The sequence below is a fragment of the Octopus bimaculoides genome, chromosome 15 (genome assembly GCF_001194135.2).
Source record: "Octopus bimaculoides isolate UCB-OBI-ISO-001 chromosome 15, ASM119413v2, whole genome shotgun sequence".
NCBI lineage: Eukaryota > Metazoa > Mollusca > Cephalopoda > Octopoda > Octopodidae > Octopus > Octopus bimaculoides.
This window is the reverse complement of record NC_068995.1, coordinates 1,267,057-1,278,899: the sequence shown is the minus strand read 5'-3', so window position 1 is coordinate 1,278,899 and position 11,843 is coordinate 1,267,057. Positions and strand designations below refer to the sequence as shown.

General features: G+C 38.0%; 1 protein-coding gene across 1 annotated transcript in view; it reads left to right on the top strand.

Annotated features, from left to right (window-relative positions):
- The first annotated feature begins 6 nt into the window (after nt 1-6).
- LOC106874116 (kelch-like protein 12) overlaps nt 7-11,843 on the top strand; it is a 21,439-nt gene continuing 9,602 nt past the window's right edge. The window contains 7 exon segments of the mRNA XM_014921723.2: nt 7-345; nt 4,616-4,882; nt 6,873-7,152; nt 8,084-8,237; nt 10,044-10,261; nt 10,411-10,560; nt 11,432-11,588. Coding sequence (XP_014777209.1) covers nt 6,952-7,152; nt 8,084-8,237; nt 10,044-10,261; nt 10,411-10,560; nt 11,432-11,588 — 880 coding nt within the window. The 5' untranslated portion in view covers nt 7-345; nt 4,616-4,882; nt 6,873-6,951.

Here is an 11,843-nt window from a genome sequence, read left to right as displayed (position 1 = left end):
ATATATATATATATATATACACATACTTTAAATTTTGGTTTTTCTTTGTGTTTGTTTTATTTTTGTGTTCTACCATTCCTTTCTCAACTGACAATCAGTCTTTGACTCTTCCAAAAAGAAACCTTTTCATGCCAAACACTGAAACTAAAATAGTTTTGGACAAAGAGAAAAAAAAAACTCATTTTCAGACAAGCATTTGTAGAAGAAATTGACCAAAGAAATCTCATGTTTCCATAAACTTGAAACTTCTTCTGCCAGATAAATAGTTACATACTTCCATCTGTAACATATTGCTACATGACATGGAGAATTAATCTTCAGTTAATCCACTGGAATTCACCTTGTGTGAGTTTTATTGTTTTTTTCTTATGCTTTTAAACACAAACACTTCAATTGGTATAAACACACTTTTCCATCATCTCAGGTGTTTTTGTTTTGTTACAGAATATATTCTTGTTTACACAATTAATTATCTAGTTAAAATGTCTAATGTGTTTGTCGTTTACACAAAACTAATTAGCTGTTAATATCAACCTAATTATTTTTCTCAAAGTTTATCTTCTGTTAATGCAAACTTTTCTTTAATTACCGATGAGCTTTGATCTAATCTTGTGTCACTTTGAGTTGTTAACGAGGATATTTCACCAGCTAATTATGTTTACAATTAGCAATTGCAAATTAACTGGTAAGTTTTAATGTTAAGTTCTTGCCCAAATGCCTGCACAAACTAGGAAACAGATTAAGTCTTCCCCTAACCAACAACTCAAGATGCCAAAGACTGGAACAAATACAGCAGACTTCTTGCCTGATGCTAACCATTATTCTGGTTTGTGACTTTATTTTATTGACCCTAAAAGGATGGAAAGCAATGTTGACTTTAAGAGGAGGATTTGTAGAGAATTGGACCAAATACCACAAGGCATTTCATCCAACACTGTAACAATGTCACTACTCCACCATCTGAACTGGGATTTCATTCTTCAACCCTAAAAGAGGAGAAGAAGAGCAAATCTGACTGTGACAGGATTTGAACACCAAACACTTAGAACTGGAAATAATACTGCCACACATTTTGTCAGCTGCTCCACCGATTCTGCCAATCTACTGCATGTTTGCATGAAAATAGAAGGAAAAAGGAAACATTTCATAATCTAAGAAGATGGCTGCGCATATCACCTCACAGAAGAAAGAGTTCTTAAATGAGGCAAATGAGGGAGAGAGTTGCTAACCCGGCAAATGAAGTGTTAACTGCCGTACAATGGAAATCATGATTAAGAGTGAGGAGGCAACTGGACTGTTAAGTATGGTCTTAGAGATGTTTCAGACGTCTGGCGAAGTGAATCACATGCAAGTCTCCAGTGTAGACAGTAAAATAGCAGAGGAAGGAGTCATATCTAATGACCGTCTCATCTCATCTCATCAGTTGTTTACGCAAAGAAAGATTTTCCAGACAGTCACTGAATTAATTAATGGTGCAAACTGATTAGGAAGAGATTCATCCTTGACATGGTGCAGTTCAAGTTTATTGGGTGTCACAGATAGAAGTACTTAGCTAGAAGTAAACTACCCTGCCTAGCTTTTGTTGACCAGGAAAACGTTTTTGACACAGTTCGTAGTCTGGTGGTCATAAAGCAAAAGAAAGAGAAAAAAGTGGGGGGGGCGGAGACAAACAAATGGATTGTAAGAGTTTTGCAATCTCTATAGAAAGGTACCATTAGGAAATTAACTGAGTTAACAAAATTCAGTGAGGAATTTAGTTCGTATGTTTGTTTATTATTGTCTTCCAAGTCATAACAGTGGAGTTTCAAACAGGTTGCTGCTCACGGAAACAACGCCTCCATGTAACAGTCTTGGTCTCATAACTGAATCTTAGAGAAGAACTCCCAAAGTTGGAAGCAAAACCTAGAATCAAGAGGCTTCTAAGTTAATGTAGCAAAAACTTAAGTAATGGAAGGAAAGACAGCAGGACCCCGCTGCTGTAGAAGTGGTCATAGTCAATGTGCAGGGGATTAGGGAGAAGCTATATATGTCAATCCCTTTGTAAACAATAGATACATCTGGGGTGTAGTGGGATCACAGGCAAATTGACAGCGTGTTTATATATGGTGGATGAACAGGAACAGTCAACTGTAAAAGTACCATCGATGAAGATTCCTCCGAATGCTTAAAAGGCTCTCTAGAAGTGGTTGATAGCCTTTGTTACCTAGGCGACCGAATTAGCAGAGAGTTTGGAGCTAATATTATTTACCAACCTGTGTAAGAACGGAGTGGAATAAAGTTCACATAGCTGTTTTTGTTGGCATCAAAAAGGGGTTCTCATCTCTCTCCCTCTCTTTTTCTCTCTCTCTCCCTCTCCCGACTCTCTTTCTCTCTCTCTGAATGATGCTTTTGTGCGAAGAACGATGTTGCAGGATATAAAGGCGTGGGCCTTGAATGCAGAACTTTCGTGAAGTTGGGAAAGAAAAGAGGCGAGTATGCTCCGCTGGATGGGCAAATGTTAGAGTTTATGAATGATGGAGCACAAAGAACTTTGTATGAAAGGGATTGGGTGTGGAATTTTAAAGAGAGAACTCCACTGGTAAGGGATGTAAAGTGAATGGAGGACGCCTGGTGTATAAGAAGTGTTGAGTTGGGGAAACGTAATAATAATTGTTTATAAAACTGCTATAGAAATACATTTACAAAAATAAAGGGATAATAATTCAGTAAATTGAGCAATAAATAAATTAAAAGGCATACAAACTTCCGTAATTTTGTACCAGACCAGCGAATACTGGGACATCTCTGGATTAAGTTTATCAGACAATATGAAACAAATATCGAGTGAGGGCGAGGCTGAAGCGCAGGAACAGCCAAGTACCTACACGAGGCATCACCTGATATTTCGGTGAGACGGGACACCAATGATTTCTTTGCTGTCAGCGGCTCAGATCTATCGAGATTAAAAAATCCGGGGAAGGGGTAGTCGATTTCATCGACCTCAGTGTGTAACTGGTACTTACTTCATCGACCCCGAAAGAATGAAAAGCAAAGTCGACCTCGGCGAAATTTGAACTCATAACGTAGCAACGGGCGAAATCCTGCTGAGCATTTCGCCCAGCATGCTAACGATTCTGCCAGCTCGCGGCCTTAAACTCGTGGGGGATTTTTTTTTATCCTACCGAGGGCTCGTTTGATTTTTAGGTTTATCTCGTTGGGGTAAGATGTGAAACCCAAAGAGAGGAATGCTCTGCAGTGTCTGCAACAATTTTGTTAATAGAATAGGGAGAGTTTGTTAAGTTCAATAGTCTTGTGGAGGGAAGAATTTAACGTTTTAAGAATTCTGGAGAGAGAGGGGGGAGGAAAAGGAGTAGGATCGTTATTTGAGTTCTGGTTAAGTAAAATTAATAGCTTAGTTAACTAGAGACTCGGGGGGAGGGGGAAATGTTGATTAAAATGCATAAGTGGGTGGATCCACTGTCCGAAGCTCCGCCCATTTATGTTATTTATTTCTTTATCTCTTTCGTCCGTCATCCGGTTTAACACCATCGTCTGCTTCCTGGATGCCTTTAAAACAGAATCCGACAAAATTGCGAATATTCAGACCTGGAAGATAAATTCCTCTTCCCTCACCCCTTAAGACACAGAACAGAAACCCTGGAAAAGACCGAAGCCATTAACCTTCTTCGTCATTGCTTCTTTCAGTATTATTCCGTCTATGGTACATGCACTTTGGTCTTTCTTCACTTGCCATATTGCTGTGCTCTCTCTCTCTCACTCTGATGAATTTTTGTGCATCTGATCGCTGTATACTATAAGCACATAAAGAAAAAAATAAAGAAAAAAACAACCAGCGAGTTGATTGAATCGTCAGAAAATGCCTTGTAGCATTTGTTCTGATTCTGTGCATTCTTAGTTCAAATCCCGCCAGTGTCCAATTTACCTTTCACTCCTCCAGGGTCGATAAAATAAAGTACTGAGATCAATGTTATCGACTAAACCCTCCCCTCAAAACTTGCTGCCCTTGTCTCTCCACACGATTATTATCACCAACTTGAGCAACCTTTTTTTGTAATTCACTATCTCTACCACAATGTGAAGGCGGCGACCTGGAGAGTCGTTAGCTCGCCGAACAAAATGCTCAGCGGCATTTCGTCCGTTTTTACGTTCTGAGCTCAGATACCGTCAAGGCTGACGTTGCCTTTCATCATTTCGGAATCGATAAAATAAGCACCAGTTGAGTACTGAGTCGATGTAATCGGCTTACCCCCCTCCTCCAAAAATTGCTGGTTTTGTGCCAAAATTTGAAACCAAATATTTTTACCACCTGTAGCAAAAAAAAAAAAGAAAAAAAAATTACCCTTCACTTTCAGAAACACTTTTTCACACTCAAAATTGTCGAAGCGTAGAATAAACTACCCACATCAGTTGTTAACTGTCAGGAAACTGCATTCTTCTAAAATTCATAATTCCTGGAATTCCTCAACACTATTCCAGGCATGCCTATCCACCCTTTCCTCTTCGTGGCTCTTTCAGTGTTCTCTTTTTCTGTCCGATTCTCTCACAGTATAAAGCATGCTGTGTATCTTTACTTGTCTTACGTCAGCCCTTTCTCCCCTCTTTTATCCTCTGGCAGTTGCTTTTACTTCATCTGAGCCATGTAGACGATAAACGAGTGACTTTTATTACGAACCATTTAAAAATATCGAAATGACGTTATGCGAAAAAAGTGCGCGAAATGCAAGCAGCTACAACAAGCCATAACAAATCGATAATAAGCTACAGGTCGATAACGAGGCTGAATGTGGTGAAATATGGATTAGTTGTGTCGTCTTGCTGTATCTGGACTTTAATTAAAGGGGCACCTGTTCTCACATCGACTCCAGCTGTATCACTTTGTTAGGTAAGCATGCAACATCATTGCACCAGCAACATCTTTCTCCAGCTCTCATCTTACGTCGTTGCCACTCTGCAGATGTTTTTCTTCCTTCGTAGACATTGCATTTATAAATAAATTGCATACATCTATGTTGCTATGCATTTTTTCGTTGCTTGCATTGTAATTAAGAACGCTTTGCTAATTGCAATTTTCTTTTCAGTATATATATATATATATATATATATATATATATATATATATATATGTGTGTGTGTGTATGTATGTATATATATAAGCAGGAAGGAAAAAATTTAATATGAAATAATAATATTAATGATTAATAGCAACAGTAACAATAACAAACAATAATAATAATAATAATAATAATGATAATGATAATAATTCTTTATTATTCACATCAACGTCATTGTTGGGTTACAATAGCAGAGACGGGTTCTGGCGATGTATAGATACATACACTTATATGGTATGTGCTTGTGTGTGTGTGTGTGTGTGTGTGCGTGCGCTTGCGTGCAAGAGAATGATGATTCAACATTCCTCCTCTCTTGTCGTTACTCGCAGTTTCTTGCACGATTCGATCGTCGTATTGTCAGCTGAAGGATCGCAACGAACGAGACAGACTTGAGTTGCAAACAAGTAAATCGCCAGTTTCGTTCAAATACGCTTTATGCAACATTTACCGAACACTATTTTCAGTTGGCAATTAAAAAAAATGTAGATGTGTATGCATGCGTGTATATATGTATGCTATCTTTAGTATGCATGTGTACACATATGTGTATGTCTGTTATGTGTATAGACATACGTGCATATATATATCTATATGTCTATGTGTCCACATATATGTATATGCACTGTGTTAAAACGTGAATCCCTCCCCATATTTTTCACTCTCCGTTTTTTTCTTTCTTTCTTTCTCCATTGTTTCCCCTCTCAACCGTTTCTGTCTAAGAGCGTGGACACGAAACGTCAATGACTTTGCCATTCTTCCCGAACGTTAAACTAATACACCTGCTTCTTGTTCCATCACCTGTCTTCGTCTTTTATTTTCGGTAAATTTGAAAACTATATGTGTGTATCTCTGTGTGTGTACACACACACACACACACATATATATCGGATGTATTTATACATATATATGTGTGTGTATAGATTTGTGTGTGTGTGTGTATATATACATGCATGCATGCATATGTGTGTGTCTGTGTGTGCACATATGAAAACTGCAGCACTGGGACCACCTTCAGTCTTTCCACTGCAAAGGGACCGTCTACTTTTTGCTTTGTTAACTCTTCAGGCTTCAGTTTGTAGCACTGCCCAAAGAAGAGGACGGTCTGATCCTGCATCTGTGTCCCTACACACTTTGACATCTACTTTTTGAGCATCATGTTGTGCTGATGCAGATGTAGCCGAATTCATTTCCATCACTTCCATCTGGGGAACACCAGGTCATCTTTGCTTTTCATTCTTTTCAGGTCAATAAAATAAATACCAGTCGAGTACAGGGCTCAATATGACTTCCCCCTCCCCTCAAAATTGCTTGCCTTTTGCCAAAATTCGAGACGATTCTTATCATTATTCTTTTAACTCAAGTTTAGTTGGAACTCCTGGAGTCTTGCTATACCTGCAGCCTATGGTACCATGCTACCTGTTCTTGCAACTTTCAAATACTTTCGTGATTCATTATTATAATTATTATTATTATTATTCCTGAGCTAGTATAATGGTCTGTGCATCAGAGAAAACTACTTAGTGGCATTTCTTCCCTACTCTTTATGTTCAAGCATGCAAAGATTTAATCTGACTTTGAATAGTATATAGATATATATGTATATGTATAGATGTGTGCATATATTTACATACATGCATACATAAACATATATAATCAACAGATTTCAACCATAGCATTTTCTCAATAAACCCCAACTTTTTTTGGCTCCTGATTCTTTAATCACTGCTTTTTTTTATGTTTCTTTTCTTCTCTCTTTTGCAGGTTTTCCTCTTCATCCACAGCTCTTTGATGATCTGAGTATCAAAAAGCGCTGCTTCAGCAGTTCCTGCTTTCTGGCGCCATGGCTTACCTTGAAGAGGAGCAGGCCAGTGAGGTGTTTACAAACTGCCATGCTAAACCTCTGCTGACCACAATGAATTTACTGCGTAAGACACGGGTCCTGTGTGATGTCACTTTGCATGTGGGTGGAATGGACTTCCCAGTCCACAGGATTGTGTTGGCAGCCTGCAGTGATTACTTCTGTGCCATGTTCACTAATGAGGTGAGAACTCTTTCACTCTCGGCTTTGTGAGTTAGCTGCAGCTCAGAACTGATGGTTTCATTTTTTTCTTCCCTTTAGTTACCATATTCGTAATGATATTCCTTCACGGCGAGTGATTAAAAAGTTTACCTCCCAGCCATGTGGTTTTTGAGTTCAATCCCACTGAGTGGAACATTGGGCAAGTCGCCTTTACTACAGTCCCAGGATGACCAAAGTCTTAGGAGTGTATGATGGTTGTAAATGAGTATCACTGTTATACAAGCAGTGTCATTCATTTCTGATCTTTTGTGGAAAGATGTATCCTGTTGTAGGGGTAAAATATTGCCTTGCTTGGAAGATGGTGAGGTTTGAATGCAGGAAAGGCATCTGGTTGTAGAAAATCTGCCTCAGTGAATTCTGTCCAATCCATGATAGCATGGAAAAGTGGATGTTAAAAAGATGAGAGGGTGATGTTTTCTATTAATTAAACAAAATTGCAAATAAATGTTTAACATGAGATGAAGTGGTGATGGATTTCCAAAGTTCGATGAAGATTCAGTTGCTCGATCAGCTGAATTATCTGCCCTTGAATTAACGTGTAAATGACTGAGTGTTCCACAGACACATCAGAATAGTACTGACTGTTGTTTAACTTTTTGATACTCTCTTGCCAGATATTGTATCCTGGTTCTAGGATACAAACTTTCTATTTTAAAAGTGATCTTGAAACCTTCCATCAAATTTACATTTGATTTCAGTTGATTTTATATTCCAAACCCCAGTTTAACAATGGAACAAAGCCATTTTATTAAATTCTTCATTATCTCCAAAAACTATTGAAACCAAAGCAGTGTATTTCAACAGAAATATGGTAACGAAAGGGTTAATATTTCTGACTTAAATGTTTTCATTTAATATTTACTTGTTTAAGTCTGTTTGATTGTTATTTAAGATGTCTGAAAAAAGCGAGTCAAAGATCCATATTCAAGGTGTTTCAGCAACTGTCATGCAAGTCCTGCTGGATTTCATCTATACCGAAACTGTCTGTGTTAATATAAGCAATGTCCAAGAATTATTACCTGCTGCCTGCTTACTCCAGCTCACAGGTAAGATATGACAACACCTTTATAAATGTCTTCTTTTCCAATTTACTTTCACTGCATTTTTCAATTATTATCACAGTTTTTAATTTATGCATTTTTAGAGCAGAGGAGTTGAGATTTTTAAGCAAATAAACTGTGCATGTTTGTTGGATAGATTCAGTGTGTTGATGGTGACTCTCCTGTGTAGATACTGACTGAATAGACTGATGATGATGATGATGAATAAAATCCTGAAAACTAAAAATAATTATATCTTGACTATTAATACACATGACGTCTTTGTTTGAGCGTATCAAACACGAAACTTGCAGCTGCAGACCATGTCATCCCCCAACGTAAGGCGAATACAGGAGTGGAGTGTCAGATTTATCGTAATTATTGGATAGAATAATGACTAAAATCATACTTACGTCATTACCAATTAAACATGGCATTTAATTAGAAAACATTTTCAAAACACTCCAGAGTTTCATTTAGTTGTTTCCTGCATTTAGTAATTTCATGTGACATAAATTGTGTCAACATTGATAATGACGTGGACCCAATGTCTATTTATAGCACCAACTCACACACACACACACACACACACGTTTCTGTGGATTTGTGTTGAGATAATAAACATTGTTCCATTACTGCAAACGTCAGTTCCTTTTGTTTTTGGTGATAAAAGTGTTTACTGATTATTTCCTAATCAACAAAGTTTGTGAGCAAACTTTTACTGTATTTAGTTAGACATTGATAAAGATGATCTCTGATGTGAACCTGTGTTTGTAAACATCATGCAACTGGCACCAGCAACCTGATATTTCCATCATTTAAGGCATAATTATAAAGTATTTAATCTAATATTAAGCACAGCTAATTGGCTTGATTGGTTAAGAAGTTTGATTTCCAACCATAGGGTCTTGGGTTCTGTCCCACTTTGTGGCACCATGGACAAGTGTCTTCTACAATAATCTTGGTCTGATCAGAGCCTTCTGAATAAATTCGATAAATGGAGACTGGAAGAAACCCATCATATCTGTGTGTGTGTGTGTTAGTTTTATGTTCAGTTATAATAAAGCCATAAAGGGGACTGTCACATTAAGTTGACAGCATACAACAGGAAATGTGTCAAGGCTGACAGGAAACAATGCTGCTTCCTAGGGCTAAATAGCAGTAGTATTATTCCCTTCGTGGGACTGTCACATTAAGTTGACAGCATACAATTACTTTATCGTATCACTACTGCATAAATCTCTCTGAGATATTTAGAAATGTATTATTTCTATTTTTGAAATCAGTGAATGTGTTTCACTAGAATTATTATATGTTTACAAGAGCTTGACAGGCATCTTCGACTAGCAGATCATGCTACTCCAGACTGATGACGAGCAAAGACTCAGAACCATGTCTCTGGATGCAGGCTTAGTTGGGTGGAGGTGCTTGTCTCCCCCTTGTAAACATAAGGACACAGGAAATGTGTCAAGGCCGACAGGAAGCAGTGCTACTTCCAGCTCCTATGAAATCATCTGACCCATACCAGCAGGGAAAAAGGAACATTAAATGATGATGGTGAAAGGAAGTATTTTTGTGCATTGATGACCTTCTTACACTCCAGGTTTCGGATGGATATGAACAAGTTGATTCAGTTTATAAGAGTTCTCTCTTTAGCTTTTGGGGTCCTTCTTTTAAAGATGTAGTTGAAAGTAGGAAGGTTTTGTTTATTCATTAAGCAGGTTTAGCTTCTCTCGTTTTTTTTTTTTTTCATGCATTTGTAAAGAAAATAATATTGTCTATTGTGTGTTCCTATGATTGCTACTATTTCAGGGGTCAAAAATGCATGCAGTGCCTTCCTTGAGAAACAACTGGACCCCACCAACTGCTTGGGTATTAAGATCTTTGCTGAAAATCACGGCTGCGAAAGACTGTTGACTGCTGCAGAGAAATACAGTGTGAAAGCGTTCGATGAAATCATACAGAACGAGGAGTTTCGACTTTTGCCAGTGGAAGAAGTCGAACGCTTGATACAAAGTGATGAAATTGAGGTAGTTTATACAATAGACCTTACTACTTTATGGCAATTTGCATTCATTGTCACCACCACCATCAAGATAATCATTTTCTATTTGTCATGCTCTGATACATTGAAAACTGATTCATGTATTTGTTATTGTGTTGTTTCCGTTTGGTTCAGGTGATTTGTGAAGAACCTGTCTATGAAGCTGTTGTCAAATGGGTGAAATATGATCCAGAAACCAGAAAAGATAAGCTTGCCCGCCTCCTTCAACATGTTCGGCTGCCACTCCTGTCGGCCTGGTACATCACGGATAAAATTGATACAGAGGTCAGTATCTAAGAAGGTGCTTATGGGTAGAATGTCTATGGTAGTTATTTCCAGCTCTTTATGTTCTGAGTTCAATCCTTGCCCAGGACAACTTTGACTTTCATCTTTCTGGAGATGTTGAAGTAAAAATAAATACCAGTCATATACTAGGGGAAGAGGGTATTTAAATATTCCCCATGAAGCATCCATTAAAAAAAATCTCTGAAAATGGTGTGAGCAAAATATCTTGCTGGCTGAGTATTCCTATCACTGGTTCCAGTCATTAGGCTGTTGCCATGGCTGCCATGCTGGAAACACTGCCCTCTGGGTGGTTTTCTTCTAATCACTAAGCAATATTTGCATATTTGATTCTTAAAGGCAACGTCAACCTTGGTGGGATTTGAACACAGCACCTAAAGCCAGAAGAAAAGCTGCTAAGATTGTTGCTCTGTCATAAATAAAAAAAACATAAAACGTTAGAATTTTTAAACATAAACAATATAGAGCATTTATGAGTATGTATATACAACACACACACACATGCACATATACAAACACTCATACACACACACACACAGGTACATAAATACATGCACACACCTCTGTCAGTGTTTATATCAAGCATGACCAATCTTTTGCAAAAAGTGGGGCTGCATAGAACATGCCTCTCCATAAAGCAGGCTGCACCACTGCAAAAGAAATCCAAGATAATTTTCCATTAGTTGTGCTTTTCAGAAAGTTCCATGGGTCACAGTTTGCCCAAGGTTTATGAATTGTGAATTGGGGATTTTCCTTAATTCCATGGAATTCTTCTCATTTTGTTTGCTATTTAAATTGTTTTTTTTGTATCTTTTTATTTCTAAATTGTTTTTTCTTCTTCCTCCCATGAAAGCCATTAATTCGACGGTGCCATGAATGTCGGGATCTCGTTGATGAAGCAAAGAAATTCCATCTACGTCCAGATCTTCGGAGTGGTATGTGTAGCCTGAGGACTCAACCCCGTTATGGTGAATACTCCACTGTTTTACACTTTTCTGGAACAACGCTTCTACACACACACACACACACACACACTCTCTCTCTATCTCTGTGTGTGTGTGTCTCTATTGCTCTTTCTCTGTTTCTCTGTGTTTGTGTCTTTCTGTCACTCTCTCTGTTTTTGCCACTCTCTCTGTTCCTCTCTTTGTCTATCAGTTTATCTCTCTCTCTCTCTTTCTCTCTATCTCTTCCTCTCTCTCTCTCTCATTGCTACCAACAACATCAATCTACATCCACTATTACTCATCATTTTAACCCCAACAAAC